This window comes from Trichogramma pretiosum, unplaced genomic scaffold (assembly GCF_000599845.2).
Source record: "Trichogramma pretiosum strain Unisexual culture from Peru unplaced genomic scaffold, Tpre_2.0 scaffold24, whole genome shotgun sequence".
NCBI classification, from domain to species: domain Eukaryota; kingdom Metazoa; phylum Arthropoda; class Insecta; order Hymenoptera; family Trichogrammatidae; genus Trichogramma; species Trichogramma pretiosum.
The window spans coordinates 1,723,925-1,742,839 of NW_019641611.1; the positions used below are offsets into that span (position 1 = coordinate 1,723,925).

The window sequence follows — 18,915 nt, forward strand, 5'->3', positions numbered from 1 at the left end:
ACATACACTATACTATAGTGTATGAAACAACTGACGAAATTTACGATGAGATTTAATTCCTCCATGTATACAAAGTGGAAATACCGAGGCCCGAAAAACACTCGCGCGCGTCTATGTATTTCGATAAGCTGATCTAATCGAATTTTCAGTTCTGTCGTCTGACGATCGCGACAAATGTGGAGCCCAATAATAAAAAGTATAAAATAAGCTAAACGATAGGGAGTAGTACACGGTATAATCTCGAGCGCTGCTTTAAATCAAAAGCGTCGTCGTCGCGGTCAGTGGCACTGCGCGGCATACGATGTGCTCCGCGCACAGTCTGTTATACTAAACGCTCACGTGCGGCACTCATGAGCCAGACAAAACATTTCGCCTTACGCCTGCAATATACAGCAGACTTTATATATATAAGGTTGTATTTTTTAAATTTTAACGCCTCTTGCTCCGAGCTTACTCGACAAAACGAACGTACCAAGGTGCGAGATGTCGCTCGTCTTTCTTTTTTGGCTTTTTGGCCGTCCGCCAAGCCAATTTGTGCGGGCTCAAAGTATATACGTGGGGACTTTTCCCATCGCGAATCGACTCGCTCGCATGCCAAGTTCATTGGCGCACTGTCATTGGGCTTTCCCATGATACCGTATAGAGCCGCAAAATCAAAACTTGAATACCCGCGAAAATAAAAAGCTCGTAAACAAGCGTGTACAACAAGATATAGAGGAATGTAGGTGCGCTCGGCGAACGCGAGAATCGAGGCTACACAACACTGGCTTATCGTTGAAAAGAGGAAGTCGCCATGCGAGATAACGAAATGAGCACGCATAATCGCGTAAACAGAAGTGCACCGATTGACGATGAGCACGCAGATAATGAGAGCGATCTTCTGATGTATTAAAAACAAAAAAGGAGCGCGACAAAGAGCGAGCTATTAAAAATGACATTTTCCCGTACTACCTGAAAGAGTTTTTTTTCTTTCTTTTTTTTGCAAAAAGCGAGGAAGTTTTAATAACGAAATAAGGGGTAAAAAGCCATACACGCGTTGCAGGATATTGTCGTCGTACCGGAATATATATAGTACTCGGTAATATCACTTATTATTCTCGTCACGTTTCGTGGGTGTCGCATCATGACTACCAGATTATGCACCGTCCCTTTGCTCTCTTCTCCCCGGCCTCTGTCTACATATATGTATACACAGTCAGGTAAAATATAATCGCTCGAAGAAACAATATTACGTAAAAAATGGCGATATATATTCTCTGGAGCTGTGGGATGCGCGCGAATTAAATGTTTCGCTGATGCTCCGTTTCTCCACTCGGAGAGGATGCGTATCATCATCATTTATATCGCGGGCACACACGTATATACATGTGGAGGATCGCCGTGCGTACTATAATTACGAGCGAGTTTTAACGGGATCGACATGTTGTAGAGCAGCATCGAGATGAAGCTGAGGCAGGAGGAGCAGGACGAAAGAAAAAAAAAAACTAACGTCCGATACCTCGTTGTCAATCAAGTTGATTATGGGTTTGCGCGCGGATAGCTACTTTACTTCTGATGAAGTCGGAGGTGGATTCTGCGGAAAGCGCGCTGGAATTTTTTCACTCGCCTGCGAACTTCTCGAATACATTAAGGATCTTTTTTTGCTCCCTCTCTCGCTCTCGTGCTCGTTCGATACGACCCAAGGGCATATTAAGGGAGATAGAATTTTTGCTAGAAACAGCGTAAATGACGCAACGGACGATTCATAATGCAATTCTATATAATCAGCGCGCGCGCGCGCGAGACTCGTCAAGGTATATTAATAGAAGCCACACGGCGAGCGCGCGCAAACAAACACTCGACGAGAGCATTTAAATACTGGAGTCTCGGCCTACAGCCGCTCGAGATAAGCCAATTTCTCGCGTTTTCTTGCCTCCACATATATTATATTGCGATTATTATACGATATGGCAGGGAACTTACAGACACACGCTCACACACACAGGTGGAAAAACGAATTGCCTCTACTAGACTGCTAAAGCCGCCTTTTTTCCTCTCTCTACTCTTTCGATTTTTTGTTTTTATTTTTTATTGATGCTCACACCTTACGTAGGCATACCTACCGGTTTCTCGCAGCAGCAGCATATATAGGTACAGCACGCGTTTGATAAGGCACTTTATGTGCGCACACGTGTGTGATTTTGTTTTACCTTTCTCGTTCAGCTCGCGCATTCGCGAGACTGCTGTAATATCTCGTTTTTAAGTCTTGGAGGTGTTAAATTTATATCTTTCTCTCTCTCTCTGTTTCTACCGAGAAAGAGAGGCCGCGAAGAGATGATACGCTCGCCTCGAGCCGTTTTTTTCTTATTTTTCTTCGGATAAGCTTTTTAAAGAATTTTTTTCTCTCGATGCGTGAACGATATTGCAGTATAATTTCGAATAAAAAAAATCTACACATACATGTCGAACGTGAAATTCGACGAGAAAAAAGCTCGCAGCGAAAGCTTATCTCCCTATATATAGGCTAATAAAAAGTATCATTAATTTCCAGCCGATACGCGCGCGCGCGCGCTCGATCTTGTTTCACCCTAAACATGTTTTTCTCTCCTTTTTTCCAATAAAAAAAGGCTAAAATAAAAATATAAAAAATCAGCCCGAAAACCACAAAAATCTTCAACGATCAGATATTCCGCAGCGAAGCAGGATTCCCGAAGTGAAATGTATATTAAACGAAGCGCGGGTCTGCAGACCACACGCGCAGGATCGAGAAAAAAGCTTTCCTCTGCACACAAACAAACACTATATGGTCGCGCCTTCGGAGTCTCGGGCGCGTAACGCGATACATTTCATATCTCGCGCGCTCTTCCATTAGCACTCGAAATCCGCTTTGTATATGTGCTGTACTTTTGGCCAGGAGTCGTGCTGCTCCCCATGGAATACATACATATCCAACATTTTGTTGTCGACTTTTCTCCGAGTAAATGTGTATCGCCGCAGCTAGAGTAGGTCATTAAGAAGTACTGCATGCATGTGTCGAGCCGAGAGAGAAAAGTCCGTCGAAGCCATTATATATCTATATACCGCGTGTGCGTGCAGGGTATGCATGACGCTTGAATGGTATCGCGCGCGTATTATTTTACACGTACGGGTACGTCTCTCCGCGCGGCTAAAGAGAGATCGAGTTCGAGCCTTTCAATCCAATACGTACGCAAATTAATTTTATCGCCCGACCGCTGCTCGGTTTTTTTTTAATATTATTATTTTCTTCAAACCTCCGACGCACCTTGAAACGTTGCCATCCACGAGAGAGAGAGAGAGTAAAAATACAATCTATATATACGATACGGCAGTGTGTACGGAGAGAGAGATGCAATCATCGAAACAAGCCCGAAATGTGGAACACACCAGGTGCATTATCAGTGCGTGTACGCGCGGCCAAACGATCGATAGCTTGAAATTCTGCGCTGTGTACCTAGCTAGCTATAAAGTACTGCAAGCCTCGTGGCAGTGCGCGACTATATATATCGCTGCGACGACGGCCGCAGCAATGCATCATATTGTGGCCTATGTAAACTAACTACATGTACTACGCTACACGTATCGTGCGATACGATGTACAGAGAAAGAGAGGGAGGGGGTGGAGGGGCCAAAGTGCATATCAAAGGCTTGCCTGCGAACGCACGGTAAAAATTTAATTGCTTTTTACAATGAAACCTCTCGCTCGCTCACGCCATATACGCTCTCTCGCATGTGTGTGTGTGTGTGTCTGTGTGAGCTAGTGCATCATCGTGTACCGTTGCAATTACATTATACCTGCACCGACGTATGGATATTACGCTTCTTTTTTATTTGCAGTACAACCGAATGTACAAGAGCTGGTGAAGAAGAATGGAACCTCGAATCTTTTCTTTCGTTCTCTCGGCGACGCGCATCAACGCGACGACGACTTTCTAACGATATTAATCGCGACGCAACACAAAACGCATCAATTAGAAGCTTTTACTTGGTTGGGCAAAAAATTGCTGGCCTTTTACGATGATTATTATGCGGCGTTAATCTTTCAAACACACATAGCGAGCTAGCTAAAAGAGGCGAATGCGGTTTCGCCGTTGAGTTTTTAAACATTCAACGTGGTGGCGATGGTGGTTATGAGCGAGTACAAAGAGCTCGATCGTTATTCTTTCATTCGTGCAAAGCTCCACACTGCTGCTCAAAATTGCATATATACATCGCGTAGTGGCTCTAACCGCGCGCAAAGTCCGCCTCTCCTCTCCTCTCTCTGTGTGCTTTGGCCCTTTACAAATTCAAACCGCAAATTTGAGCCGAATAGACTTTGTTCTTTTTTTTGGCGAGGAGTTCTCCAGCAGTACGATAAACACGACGCACTATCGCGTTTCGAGGACGCTGAATTTTCAGGTGCAGTGAACTCGTTAATCGGCACCGATCGGCGCGTAACGCGCGCGTCACCGAAAACTTAAACGAGGATGAGGATATCCGTTCTCCGATGAGATCTCATATTGTGGAACGTATACACACGCGGCGAGTGTAGGGGAGAGGGGAGGATGCGCGGCTTTACGTTTACTATAAAAATTTGATAAAAACGCGCCGTGAGTAGAGAGACGAGCTAGCTTATTTTTCGCTTGCAAAGCACACACGTTGTCGTCGGTTTTTTGCTTGCGACTCGATAGGGTCCACGTGCATACACGACGGCGAGCTCTGCTGCTGCTGCTGCTGCCTGCAGTGAATTTTGATGAGCTAGTTGCTAGCCGCGCGCTAGTACATGTAAGCGAAATACGGTGTCGAATATCCGATGCGAGATGCAATTCGATATAGCGCGGTGAGAAAAGCACGGGATCATCTTTTCGTCATTTTCCAGTGCTTTTGTTCCTCGCGATGGTCTGTTTGCTGGTAATTATTTGATTTCGATGTTCGGAAACGAATGAAAAAAGAATCACGATCAACGGCAGCTCCGATTTTGCAACGTACATCGCGGAGCTGGGAGCGCGATGCATCATTGTTCGCGTACTCGATGCATGCCACACATGGTGCAAACGCAACAAAAAAAAAGTCCGTTTAAATACACCCACGTATTGAATAACTCGACTCAGCTGACACAGATCGGCGACCGATCGATCGATGACATAAACAGTGCGAGTTTTCACTCGAATCGCAGTGACTCGCCTGCGTTTGTTGCTGCTCTATAGAAAAAGCTTACACGAACCAATATTACATCCTTGTCGAGTGTACACATTGTACACGAGCCGATCGTATAGTTGGTATTTTTTTCCTCCTTAATCATAATTTCATCTGCGCGCGCGTGTTTATGTAGGAACACACATGGACGGAATAATATGCGATAGAACACCTCATAAATTCATAAAACAAGGCGTTCGGAACGCTGTATGTATATGCGCGCGCATGTGTACGATTTACTGACCATTGTTTGTCGCTGCTCACATTCTCTCTCTCCCTGCGCGCACCGACTCTCAGGTGTACGATACAAGCTCGGCGAGATAATAATAAAAGAAGCGAAAGTGTCTCTTTCTCTCTCTCACCCGCGCGTATAATGAGTAGCTTGCCTTGCAGATCCTAGCAAGAGCAACAACAACATTTGCATTTTGCAAAGCTCGTTCGCAGCTTATATTGTCCATATCGTGATTGCGCCTGCTGTTATTCGTCGAGCACATTTATAATACAGCTGGGACGAGTGAAAAAAAACTGCCTTCGATCTCGCGATCGCGATGTTCCATTTGTTCGATCGGGCGATAATTACGTTTCCCATGCGCGCCGGTATACGCATTACGCGCTCGCGCTGATTATCACCCAACGCTGCCAAGTATGTGTACAGTCAATTTGACACACGATCATCGGCATTTCCGCGCTCGTATCGAAGCGGTGTAGTAGCGAGCATCGTGAACTCATACGGCCTTCGGGCTCGTGCTTCTGAAATTCCGAAGCTCGCTACGGATAAGATTCATCAAAAATGCAGAAATTCCAGTTGACAAGTCGAGATATTAGCGAGTCAGGCAAGCAGGGAAGGAGACACGGGATTCATTGAAAAATTAATCGCACTCGCGTAATCCTGGCGGAGGTCGCGCACATCCATTAGGACTGGATTAGACGATTAAAATAATAAAAACTCGAGAGCACGCCCGTGTGCGCGACTGCGACTGCTTTCCAGTTTTTCTAGTTAAAAGTTTAATGGAAATTTTTACACATCATATTGGACGAGATTATAATGTACCGTATAATCCCCTGGTGAGCCACACCGTCCTCGCTCCTCGTATAATATGTACTGTATACACACACACACATACACAGGAGGACTGAAAGAATAATTCAGGCGAGTGGCCTTGCGGACTGAACATGCAGCTCTTTATACGGACTGTACACGCGCGCAGGTGACTCGCGCAGCAAAGGATGCACGCCGACTCGCACGCTTTATTATTATACATACGCATGATCGACGATGATTAAATCTTCCGATTGATTTTTTACGTTGTAATTTAATTAAAGTTTTATGTCGCTGCCGCATCCACGGTCGTTTATTTTTACCGCGCGCGCGATACTGACTCGAGAGTTGATTAATTTTCGCACTTACGCATCTATGCATATAAATCGGACTACCGTATATACGTCTTCCGCGTGAGAATATATATATGCATACGCATTATTATACATTGCGAATATTTGCCGCGCGCGCGGACAGCTTTACGAAGCTATATCTCGAGCGAAACAGCTTCCAACAAAGGCACGCGCGCGCGCCTCGAGGAAAGTTTGCGCTAGCCAGAGAAACTTTGGCTCAATAGATATGCTCGTAAAACGCGCTCGTATACGCACATTGTACACGCGAGGCATTCATCGGAGCCAGCCGGAAAAGTTCGAAGAAAGACATAATGGCGATAGGGCAAAGTCACGCGGTGTCAATCTCTATATTATGCCCGAAGAAAATAAATTGACCGCGCAGTCCTACTGCCGCTGCTGAACAGGAAATAATCTTCGGCCACTTTGAGACTGGCTCAGTTGTAGTATATATGCCGCATGTACCTACACGTCATATTTCGTACCTTACAGCTCGAAAGACAGCTTGTAAAACGTTTTGAATTGCGATCGCGCTACCGTAGCGGCCTGAGCTTATACACTGCTTACATATACACATCGTGTGCATGTGTGCGTGCGCGCGCCAATTGATTCTGATTGCCTCGGCTATTGACTGATACACTTTTTGTTGTGCCCACACGATATACGTATGCGAGCTTAGGCAGAGATCGACTGCACTCGGGTCGTTGGTCCATTTACGACTGATGCTTTCATTATGCGCTCATATACATGTGCGGCTGTACTTCGAAATCGTCGACTCTGGCCTGCGCCTGGCTGATCCACACACACACGCGTTGCAGCTCAGCTGGAAAACTATCGCTGCGCATAACTTCAAAACCAATCACGAAATCATTCGATCAACATAAGCTCATAAAACTTCAAACTCGAGTAGTCGCTGTATACGATTGAGAGATGATTTCCCATCGTTCGCATTATGTGCAGTATAAGCGCATCGTTGACAATTCGACGAGTGCAGCAATGTCGCAACTTCGAGTTATGCCCCGCGCGTCAATGTCAGATTGTAGCTTCGAAGTCATTAACTTCGCTCGTCGCGATCGTCATTGCGGATCGTGCACCGCCGCTGCATAATTAAGAATTATAACGATCCGATATATTTTTCCAAATCGACGTCTAACTTATTAGAGTCGTTGAGATAAGAAACCCGATGCCATATAAGCTACTTTCGAGTCAGTCGCGGTGCAGGTATACATACGCATGCGTTATAATATATTGATAAGCGACGCAGAGAAAAAGTGATCTAACGCGCGTGGCTATACGGAGCGCGTATATAGTACGACACGCGCTTCTATACGAGTACATGTTTATTATAAGTGCCATTAATTGGCGGCGCTACGTCGGGCAATGCGCCTTGCCGATTAATTTTTCATGTACGCGAGCGCGAGTATAGAGACAGTTGTTGCTGCTGCCGTTGCTGTTACCTGCCACTGTCTATAAGTACGAGCGATTAATATATTACGCGACACTCCGGCGTAACATGTATACGCTATGGAAAATTACAGCTCGTGTCTTATATAGGGTATTATATACGTGCGCTGATATATTCGTTATGGCGCCCACGAAAGGTGTATACAGGCGCCGCCGCGACGTTGTATACAAAAGTCGCGCGACCGACTTGATCGAGATTTGTCCGACGCTCGAATTTAGATCAACTTTGTATACAATATAGGTACACGCGGTGAGTGAGCGATAAGAGCTCGCGTGTCTATCAAAACTCCAATCGTCCGAGTGTGAACGCAATTTTTACTCGTCGTATAGAATTATACAAGTATATGTATAGTTGGCCTGGAAACAGTGTCGTTTCGATGATGCATCCAAGGGTCGTATTAACTTACGAGATCAACATCTCTTGATGACCAATATCGAGATTGATCGATGTTACGCATTCCACGACTGCATGATAATGCACGCCGATTAACTGCTGACCTATACACACTCGATCGACGAGGATCGCAAAAACAAACTGATTCTCTTTTCAATTACGCGCGCTGCCGTGCAAAGAAAACAGAGTCGGCGATGCGCTGGAGGGCTCGAGCTTCATTTTTCCTAGCGGATAAATATTATTGACAATCTGTCTCTCGATTTTAACGTTGAAATTCACTCGCGCTTCTTGTACATCACAGCCATCATCCTAGGCTTCGGCTTCCTTCTGTCCTTCTTTTTTCTCGCTCGGCAGCTGTCATAATTGAATTTAAGCCGCGCGCGAAACGATAATATGCGCGCAGAAATTTCAAAATCGATACATATATATCGCGCGCTGCTCTGCACGCGCTTTTGAAATTGTTCGCGCAACGTTACCTGCAGTATATGTGTATTACGTGGCACAGGTATATATGCGTATAATAAAATGCGAATATAAGCGACGACTATGCGTCGCAGCAGCTCTCGATCGCGTGCGCGAGCTGCATAACAACGTACTTATGAGGAATGTTGACTGGTGTGGGCTGTACCTACCTTGTAGTGTATGCCGTAGAGCTATATGAATAATATAGCAGGTATGGGTGCGAGCTCGCGAGAGAGAGAGAGAAAAACTCATCAAGTTGCGGTCTTCCCGCGCGCATCGAGAAAATCTTGACGACTCTATGTATGCAGACTCTATGTGCGCGACTTTTTACGAGCAAAAATAACAACGTTTTCTCTGGCTTTTTTGTTGCAGCGACAACCTGTACAGACTCACCCTGACCTCGTTGACGCCGCTGGAGCACGCGGCCTGGCCGGCGTCGCGCGACAAGAGCGAGATCTGCCAGGCCAAGGGCCAGAGCATCGACGACTGCCGCAACTACGTCAAGGTGCTGCTGAGCAATGGCAAGAAGCTCTTCACTTGCGGCACCAACGCCTTCAGCCCGCAGTGCTCGTGGCGCGAGATCGAGAACATCAACAGCGCCTCCAAGCCGATCGCCGGCGTGGCCATGTGCCCCTACTCGCCGCACTCCAACGTCACGGCCCTGCTGTCCAGGGGACCCGGCGGCGGCCTGTTCGCCGGCACGCCGACCGACTTTTCCGGCGCCGACACGGCCATCTACCGGAGTCTCGTGACCCCGCATCTCAGGACGAGGCAGTACGATTCAAAGTGAGTGACCGTGTCCACGCGTTCAAGCGGAATTTACTCGATTTCGTTTTATGCAAGACGATTCTGTAATTAAATCCTTTTTTTCATGTGTCTCTCTGCGCAGATGGCTCAACGATCCGCAATTCGTCGGCAGTTTCGAGACGGAGAACTACATCTACTTTTTATTCAGGGAGTCCGCCGTGGAGTACATCAATTGCGGCAAGGTAAGCCAACAGCGATAGCTGAATATAGTCCTGCCATTAGCGCGGTGCAATCGAGTCTAACGATTTTCTTTCGTTCCGACAGCGAATTTACTCTAGGATTGGTCGCGTGTGCAAACACGACCAGGGCAGCCCGATGCTCATGAAGGACACCTGGACGACCTTTAGCAAGGCCAGGCTCAATTGCTCCCTGCCCGGCGAGTTTCCCTTCTACTACGACGAGATTCAAGGGGCGGCTTATCACGCGGAGGAAGGCCTGGTCTATGCCACTTTCACCACACCGAGGTACGTTTAAATAATTGCCTCGTCTCGTGCTCATTCGAGTGCAACGGATCATCAAAAATCACTCGAGAGATGCTTTTAACGATTTCTTTTTGGCATGGAATTAAGCTCATTTTATACGCACCGTTGGAACGCAAAAATGCGTGAGCTATTTTTGCTTTTTTTATGATTTTCGTCTATTTCGATGTTTACGAATGCTCGCGCGTGCCGCCAGTCGATCGTAAAAATAAAACTATTTACTCCTTTACGATCCTGGGATGGTATACAATAAAGAAACTTGTTATGTCGACGTGCCATTAAAAAAAATGCGAGGCGAGCGAGCGCGAGGCCCCATTATACAGTAGCAGAATTTCTCGGCGTAATCTCGCCGCGGCTCTCCAGCATACATTAAAAATTTAAATATATATCTTTCACCCAACGGCAAATGATGAAAACTCGATCGCGGTTTAATTTTTTTATTCGCAGCAATGCCATCGCCGGTTCGGCCATTTGCGCCTTCAACATGTCGGCGATCGAGGCGGCCTTCAACGGGCCGTACAAGCACCAGGAGCACTCGGGCGCGGCCTGGGAGCGCAAACCCGTGCAGCATCAGCACGGCCAGGCCAAGTGCGGCCAGCAGCACAGCAGCGCCGGCGGCGGCCCGCATCAGGACAAGTCGTCGCAGCACGTGCTCACCGACAATCAGCGCTATCAGCTCATGGACGAGGCCGTCCAGCCGATAAGTCCTAGGCCACTTCACACCACTACCCTCGAGAGGTAATCAAATTTATATCAATTATCGCTGACGAGCTATTCTCGTCCTCTAGCTCCTACTATATGCCATTGTTGTCGTACTCGTTTCTCATGCGAATCGAACGAATGTGTATACAGATTCAGTCATCTGGCGGTGGACGTGACACCGACGAAGCGTCACAGAGCCGTCGCCGTGCTGTACGTGTCGACGAGCTCCGGCACGATCAAGAAGATATCGGTTTTGCCGGGCTCGCTGGAGACGTGCATCGTCGAGGTTTGGGGACCGCTCCCGTCGGCGCCCATCACGCTGCAGTTCCTCAAAGAAACCAAGAGCCTCTACGTTGGTATGCAGAACTCCCTGCTCAGGTAAGGAATATTATTACGATAATATAATGAGATGTGTACGTTCAATCGCACATAATATATTGAGTTCGGGGAATCGTGTCACGAGTAAAGTTCGGCCGCTACCGTTGCATGCGATATCCTTCATGTATAACGCTATATATGCAATTCGTCCTGAGCTTCGAATGCTAATTTTTCTCGAGGCCATTCACCGACTCGCGACGACGTCGCGCGCGCGATCACGTAACGCTAACCCAACCCATCCCTGCACTCTGCTGATCTACCGATTCGATGAATCTCATTTTTTTTTCTCTTCCTTTTCTCTCGTTGCTATGCAGGATACCGACGGTGCAGTGCCATCGTCACCGGGACGCCCAGTCGTGCCTCAATGCCCAGGAGCCCTACTGCGGCTGGGACGAGCACCTGATGCGCTGCGCCCCGGCGCCGAGCCAGACACCCGGCGGCTACCAGTCGAACCATTGGAAGCAGGAGCTCGACAAGTGTCCCGTGCTCGACGGCCCCATCAACGGCGGCTGGAGCGCTTGGGGCTCGTGGCGTAGCTGCCAGTTCGAGAGTGGCCAGGCTGTGGCGAGATCGGCCAACGATAACGAGGTAAGTCAGAGGCACACCAGCTATTATATCGACATTGACCATCCCCCACGCTTGTTTTTGACTTTTCGTCAACGGACTTGGCCGTGCATTATTATGTTATACTTGCACGGTACACGGAGGCACGTTCGTGTGACATATCGTTCCGAGCTATCGAGCTAATAATCAGAAACCGTTCCACCGAGACAAACTTCGGTAAAGCTCACCTAAACTGCGTGCTCCTGGCTGGAGTGCGCCCTGACTATGTGTTGCTCATTAAAGACCGCTTTGAATTAATTTTCAACTAAATTTGTTGGCTGGTATATCGAGTTAATTTGCCGACTTCTCGAAAGTCCCCTCTCTAGTAGGACAGATCTTCTTGTCCATTAATGATTTGAAAATCGAGACCAGCTTTATAATACACAAACGAGCACATATAATTATAATTATAATTTATAGAATGACGACGAAGAATGCTTTTTAAATTATCACATCTGTATTTTGTACTGTATATAGTTTGTAAAGTTTAGTAGGCCAAAAGTTGAGCAATGGAAAGTACAAAGATGAGTTTAACGGTTTAGTGTTATTTCTATTTAATCAAAATCATTCGTTTTGTTATTTTTTTAAACATTACATACGTAATTTTGCATGTCGTTCAAAATTATCTAAAAAATTTTTATATTTTGCGCGTCGTACAGAATACGGACAGCTGCATGTGTCGGACGCGCGAATGCAACAACCCCGAGCCGAAGAACGGCGGCGAGTCGTGCAAGGGTGCCCAAGTCCGAGTGACCAACTGCACGGTGCACGGCGGCTGGACCGACTGGTCGGACTGGTCCGGTTGCAATAAAAACTGCGGGCTCGCGTTGAAGACGCGACGTCGCACCTGCTCCAATCCAACTCCACAGCATGGTGGACGCGTCTGCCTCGGCGCCGACCACGAGGAAGCTTACTGCAACGATTTGCCGCCCTGTTCCCTGCACGGCGACAAGATCGCAGCCGCTACCGCGGCGGTCGCGCCAGCGACACCGACCAAGGGTGTGTGGTCCGGCTACGGGCCCTGGACCAGTTGCTCGAAAAAATGCGGAGGAGGTTTCCGCACGAGGCGCAGGACTTGCGAGCCTCAGTCGAGACACAAGGACAGCAAAGTCGAGTGCGTCGGCTGCGACTTCCAAATCGAGGAATGCAACTTGCACGCGTGTCCCGAACCGAAACGCTTCCTGTCGACTCCTTGGATACTGGCTGGCAACTCGAGCTCCGATACGAGACTGGAGAAGCGTTACAAATTTGCCTGTAAAGCTTCGACCGACGACATATCCAGCATCAAGATACAGGCAAAGGAAGAGGAGAGACACTGTCGACCCGATGGTTCGTGCACCCGTAGGCCAGCCCCAGTGAGCAATCTCAATCTCGAGGCCAGCGCCGATTCCTCTTGGAACGATTGGTCACCGTGGTCGGCCTGCTCGCAGACTTGCGGTGGTGGCATTCAGTACAGAGTGAGTATTTTATTTACGACTATCTCATAAACGCTCGTAAAAGATAATTATTCGCTAACCCGTTGTATGACATTAATTTTTTGCGCAGATGAAAAATTGCGACACGTCCACGTGCGAAGGTCCCATGACCGAATCGCGTCCCTGCAACACGAAACCGTGCCGACTGACCTTCAGCCAGCAGACGGACAGCAGCTTGGAAATCACGGAGCAGTCGGCCACGACGATGGGCCAATGGAGCTGCTGGACCGACTGGACCGAGTGCTCGGCCGTCTGCGGCTTCGGTCTGCGCAGCCGAACCCGAGTCTGCCTCGGACCCGGCGAGTGCCAAGGCCTCAGCAGCATGACCGAGTCCTGCGAGATGCCCAGCTGCGAGTACTTCCGCGGCTGGGACGAGTGGTCCGCCTGGACGCCCTGCGACAGCAGCAACTCGCAGCACCGTAAACGCAAGTGCACGGTGCAGCCCAACGGCGAGGACTGCATCGGACCGACCAAGCAGACCAGATGGTGCGCCAACGAATTTTATGGAAACGGTAAGTTCGACTCGCGCACACAGAACACAATCAATTTTTTCCGATGGCGCAGTCAATGCAATGTTCTATCTTTTTCAGATGTTAATGCATTGCCATCGAGGGTAGAAGCGGCTGGAGTTGCCGTTGGTGCCGTGGTTGGCAGCTGCATAATTGGTTTTCTTCTTGGTTTGTTGATGACTGCCATCATATGCTTCTACTATATGAAACGCAAGAAGCCCGGTCTGCCTAGTAATCCGCATTATATAAGCAGGCAAAATCCCTACGTCACCGTGCCTTTGAAAGAGGTTAGTACTTGCATCATCAAATTTTTAGCTACTCCATGAACAATCGTAACTTTAATTTTTTAAACTTTTTAGCAGGTCAAACAAACGAATAACAAACCAGTAAAGCGCCAGCCCAGCTTCACCGGCAGCATAAATGGTACTCTGCGCTCGATCAAAAACAACAGCCTGATAAACGGCGGCCATCATCATTCGAATCACCAGTGCAACCATCATCATCATCATTCGCATCATCACAGTTGCAACGGTGTCAACAGCCTGCCCAAGCTCTATCCAAAAGCACTCGAGTACGAATCGGCGACGCTCAAGCGCAACAGCCGCGAGGCCGTCATACGTGCTGAGCTCGATCAGTACTATTAGAGAAGACAACCCGTGAGAGACTTTTTTCACGACCACAAGACTGTGTAAATTTCGTTTTCAACAAAAAAGAGTACGAGAAAAAAGAATCGAGCTCATTTGTCATGGGTAAAAAGTATTATATATTGACGGAATTTAAGGACAATAGCATATAATGACACTTTATTATCATGATATACTCGATTTCAACGACTCTTAGTGATAACTAAACGTTTCGCGATTTCAACGTAACTTTGAATTTAGTTTTATAACTATAATTATAAATATTAAATTTAAGCATATACGAGAATGAAAAAGCTTTCGGACAAATTATATTATGTATATTATCATTGTTAAGGATTTGAGAACGACTAATTATTTTTAATAATCGTACAAAAAGAGGCAATCTTCCGATGATGTATGCATGTTAATGTATTTTTTAGAAAGACTATAGTGGTTTTGAAAGCTATAGCGTGACAATCCGTAAATCGCCGAATTTCGAGATTTATTACTATACGATACGCTAATGTTTTTTCGCAATATTAACATTAGTCATTAATTAAACTGATCGATTTCTACAATCGAAAAATGTATGTTATTTTATGTGCGAGTGTGTAAATAGTTAGAAAATCGAATTTTTGACGTTTGAGTATACGTGTGCGCGTTGTAATTTGGGGCATTCTCTCATTTCATTTGTATAAAAAAACTTCACAAATGTGTAATTGAAATTTTTACGCGTTGTTTCATTCTTCACTCTCGTTTAAATTGTGAAAACGTGAAATATATAAATATATATTTATATAAATGAATTTAAAAGCGGATATTATATTATATTTATAGAAAATAGCATATCTAATAGGATAAACAGAGATTTATTATAATGTTAAGAATCCCTGCACATCTATATATTTTGTAAATAGCGTCTCTGTAAGATGTAAGTATTTTATACTCGTAAAAAGCGTCGTAATATTTTTTAAGAACTCTTCGTTTTTTTATAATGATATTGTACATTTACTATTATTATTATTTTTTTATTAAGTCTTAAATTTTGTAAACTATATACAGAGTGCCAGGAACGTGTGTATTTTCGCCCGTAAATAAGTATCACTTTTTCCTTTACAAAAAATGTCGAGCAAACATTCGAATATATATTCTACGGTGTATTTTGTGAAAGTCAGCGTGCCTTTTGAAATAGACTAAAAGAAAAAGGAAACTGCAATTATGTGAGGATTTCCTTTTGATTGACAAAGAATAAGGAAGAGAATAAGAAAGCGGAAGTAGATGAGCAATATATTTTGGCTCACATTGAGTCGAAGCCAAGACACTATTTAACTACGCGTTATTTGAATTGAAATTGAATGACTGCCACCTTCTTTCTTTAATGAAAGTGAAAAAAATGTAACGTCAACTTCCGATTTTAGGCATTTATTCGTACAACCCAGGATATTGTGCGGCATATGTATGAATCTACGAAACTTTAGTATTGAATATGCGGGGATACGCAACAGCGATATTTTTTGTGACTTTTTATCGTTTACTGATAAAATAAACGTTTGTAATAAATACTCATGACTTTGTTTAATTTGCCCATAATTAGTTTATTAATATATTTAATCAGATTTCTGATAAGTTAAAATTATAAAATGCAGACAAGCCTTGAACTTTGACTCTTGATAGTCCGTATACACAAAAAATTTACATTTTTGAACATTGGATTTTTATTTATTGAATTGTAGCTAATATTTGAAATATTCTATTTACACATAAAATTTACGAAATATATTGTAAATAATTTTAAAGCTTACAGCCGTGTTCAACGATATTATTAATAACGAAGTCCATACTGCTATGGTTCGGCGGTGGCTGGCAACTGACAACCATGCGGAAGAAATTCGGCATGTTTTTCGAGGGCAGCGGCGTGTAGCCGATCATCAACGAGCCGACCTTGATCAGCTTCTCTTTTATAGTGGGCGCTATCCTGTTTAATTTATTTTTCCACTCTTCATTTTCTTCCTGGCCCTGCATACTCGGCGGTATGTACCTGTGAAATATTTATTCATCGTAAAACACCGAGACTGCTTTTTATTCAGTTCTAGTGCAGAGAGAGCCGGACTTACCAAAAGCAAATATTAGATCCTTCGTATTCGGGCAAGACGAGCCTGAAGTCTGGTCTGTCTTTGATTTGCTCGTAAAAGTAGTTGGCGCAATCCATGGCAATGTCGACGGACTTTCTCAGACCCGCAGTGCCTCTGGCTTTCCACATGAGCCAGAATTTCAGCGCGTCCGGCTGAAAAATTTACGAGACACAAAATGTGAGTAAAAAAACAGTGTCCTATTTTTTTTTGTCGCAACTTTGTATTAAGAGATCGTTACACATACACATACACACACTCACATATACGTATACACACGCACACAACTGACCTTTCGTCCACACTGAACGCTTTTGTCGCCCGTGTCCCAGGAGACATCGTAGAATTTGTCCTGCTGGAATAGATACTTGGCGTTGGCGCAATTGGCCTCGTGCAGGGCGTTCGTGCCCTTGGTCAAAAATATCGAGCACTGGAACGGGGCACCGAGCATTTTGTGCGGATTCCATGATATCGAGTTCGATCTGAAACGGAATAGACACCGTTTTAAATTTTTTATTTCTTTTTTCATCATATTTTTTTATCAACAACTGCAGTTTACCTCTCGACGCCTTTCAGACGGTTGCGATACTGATGCGACAGCAGTAAGGTACCTCCCAAGCAACCCTAGCCATAAAAAAAAGAAGAAAATAATAAATTTCCGTATAATTTTAATCACTAGCTAAGCGACGAGATATCGCGCGTAGACTTACATCGACGTGCAGCCAAATGTCGTGCTCCTCGCAGACATCGGCGATCTTATCGATCGGATCGAAAGCCGCCAAGACGGTCGAGCCGGCCGTGGCGTTGACGAAGAACGGCTCGCAGCCTTTATTGCGAGCCTGATGAATCTTCTCTTTGAGATCGTCCACGTCCATCTGACCCAGCTCGTTGACGCGGATCTTGTAGACGTTGTCGGTGCCGATGCCCAGCCAGTGGGCGCCTTTGGTCATGGAGTAGTGGCCGTCCTCGCTGGTGAAGATGGCCAAGGGTGGTACGACGCTCATGCCCTTGGTCTTGATCTCGGGGAAGCGCTTGTAGCGAGCCAGCACGATGCCGTACATGTTGGACATGCTGCCGCCGGGCGCGAGGAGTCCATCGGCCTCGGGCAGGGCCGGATAGCCGACCAGTTCCAGGGACCGCTTGATGATCTCGCGCTCGAGCAAGGTGAAAACCGGCGCCACTTCGTAAGTGTATCTAACGTAAAACGAGCGCCGAGTTAGTCATTCGAGTTGATACAGCAGCCCATCGTTAAAAAAAAAAGCAAATCATGGCAACTAATCACTTACTGGCTGGTATTGAGCGCCTCGGTGAGCCATGCTCCGGCAAGGCCGTAGATGTCTGTGCCCGCGTACAGCTGATTATGGAAGTGCGGACTGAAGGTGCGTACCGAGTATTGGACGATGAGCGAGGCGATTCGCTTGACTTCGTTTTGCGGGACACCCTCTTCGTCGAGATTCGAGGGAAAATCTTTCTATGGAAGAGTATGTGGAAAGTTACGCAAAAGTCAAGAGAGAGAGAGAGAGAGAGAGAGCCGCAGATTTAACATCGTATTTGAATGCGTATGTGAACGCGGCTCGTTGATAGCGTGTATTTTATCAAAGTGCAACGAGCTCGATGCGTTACGTACACACAAACGCATAGGCGATTGCAACAATAGTGCGATACGGCGCCGCGCGCTGTTGTGCAAGGTGCACATGCCAAAGCCTCGCGCGACCCGCTCCGATATTATTATGGTGCAATACTCACGACCAGTTGGTCCGGGTGGACGAATCGGACGATCGGCTGATCGGACGTCACGTCGAAGCACTCGTACTCCTCGAGGATCTTCAGGACATCCTTGAGGATCTCGTGACCGTGTCCCGTGCGATCGTCGACGCTCATCTTTTCCGTCGTGCGATGCAAACTACTATTTTATCGAACAGCGGACCGGCCTAAACACGGGTGTGTATCTATCAACAAACACTCATTCACTCACAATACACATGCACAGAAGCGAATGGCTCAAGCGCTCGATCGACTCTGGCGCGCTGCAAGAGTTTTTCGATTCGAGTAGGGGAACACGTTTTCACTCTCGCCTTTATAATGCCCGTGTGTATGCGCGGATCGAGAAGGAGATCGAGAATGAGTATATATAATGTATACGCGAACTCCGATGATCCGCGCCGTAGCCGCAGCCAGCCGCTCTTATCGATGATGCTTGCTCGTTGCTGCTCTTGCTTCTTTTCTCTCTCTCTCTCTCTTTCTCTCGCTCGTGGAGTATGGAAATTTAATCTTCATCTGTTTCAAAGTTGACTGACTCGCTTCTTCGCTTGTGCCTGCGTACGAGTAC

At 46.2% G+C, this 18,915-nt stretch overlaps 2 protein-coding genes across 3 annotated transcripts in view; one reads left to right on the forward strand and one right to left on the reverse strand.

Annotated features, from left to right (window-relative positions):
- The window catches only part of LOC106648204 (semaphorin-5A), a 52,215-nt gene extending 36,198 nt beyond the window's left edge, over positions 1-16,017 (forward strand). The window contains exons 4-13 of one of the 2 annotated variants that reach the window (XM_023458607.1): positions 9,254-9,667; positions 9,771-9,870; positions 9,953-10,152; positions 10,615-10,905; positions 11,020-11,247; positions 11,562-11,835; positions 12,510-13,307; positions 13,396-13,837; positions 13,916-14,121; positions 14,197-16,017. In XM_023458607.1, the coding sequence (XP_023314375.1) occupies positions 9,254-9,667; positions 9,771-9,870; positions 9,953-10,152; positions 10,615-10,905; positions 11,020-11,247; positions 11,562-11,835; positions 12,510-13,307; positions 13,396-13,837; positions 13,916-14,121; positions 14,197-14,478 (3,235 nt within the window). In that variant the 3' untranslated portion in view covers positions 14,479-16,017. Of the gene's footprint in view, positions 1-9,253; positions 9,668-9,770; positions 9,871-9,952; positions 10,153-10,614; positions 10,906-11,019; positions 11,248-11,561; positions 11,836-12,509; positions 13,308-13,395; positions 13,838-13,915; positions 14,122-14,193 lie in introns of both variants that reach the window. The other variant, XM_014364907.2, reaches the window with a different exon arrangement.
- A 193-nt stretch (positions 16,018-16,210) lies between these two features.
- Positions 16,211-18,716, reverse strand: LOC106648160 (cysteine sulfinic acid decarboxylase). Its single transcript, XM_014364843.2, has 7 exons — positions 18,333-18,716; positions 17,873-18,057; positions 17,297-17,780; positions 17,146-17,210; positions 16,879-17,068; positions 16,572-16,741; positions 16,211-16,495 (listed from the first exon to the last, which is right to left on the reverse strand). The coding sequence occupies exons 1-7, from the start codon at positions 18,465-18,467 to the stop codon at positions 16,249-16,251; spliced, it is 1,476 nt and encodes a 491-aa protein (XP_014220329.1). The 5' UTR covers positions 18,468-18,716; the 3' UTR covers positions 16,211-16,248.
- Positions 18,717-18,915: the final 199 nt, after the last annotated feature.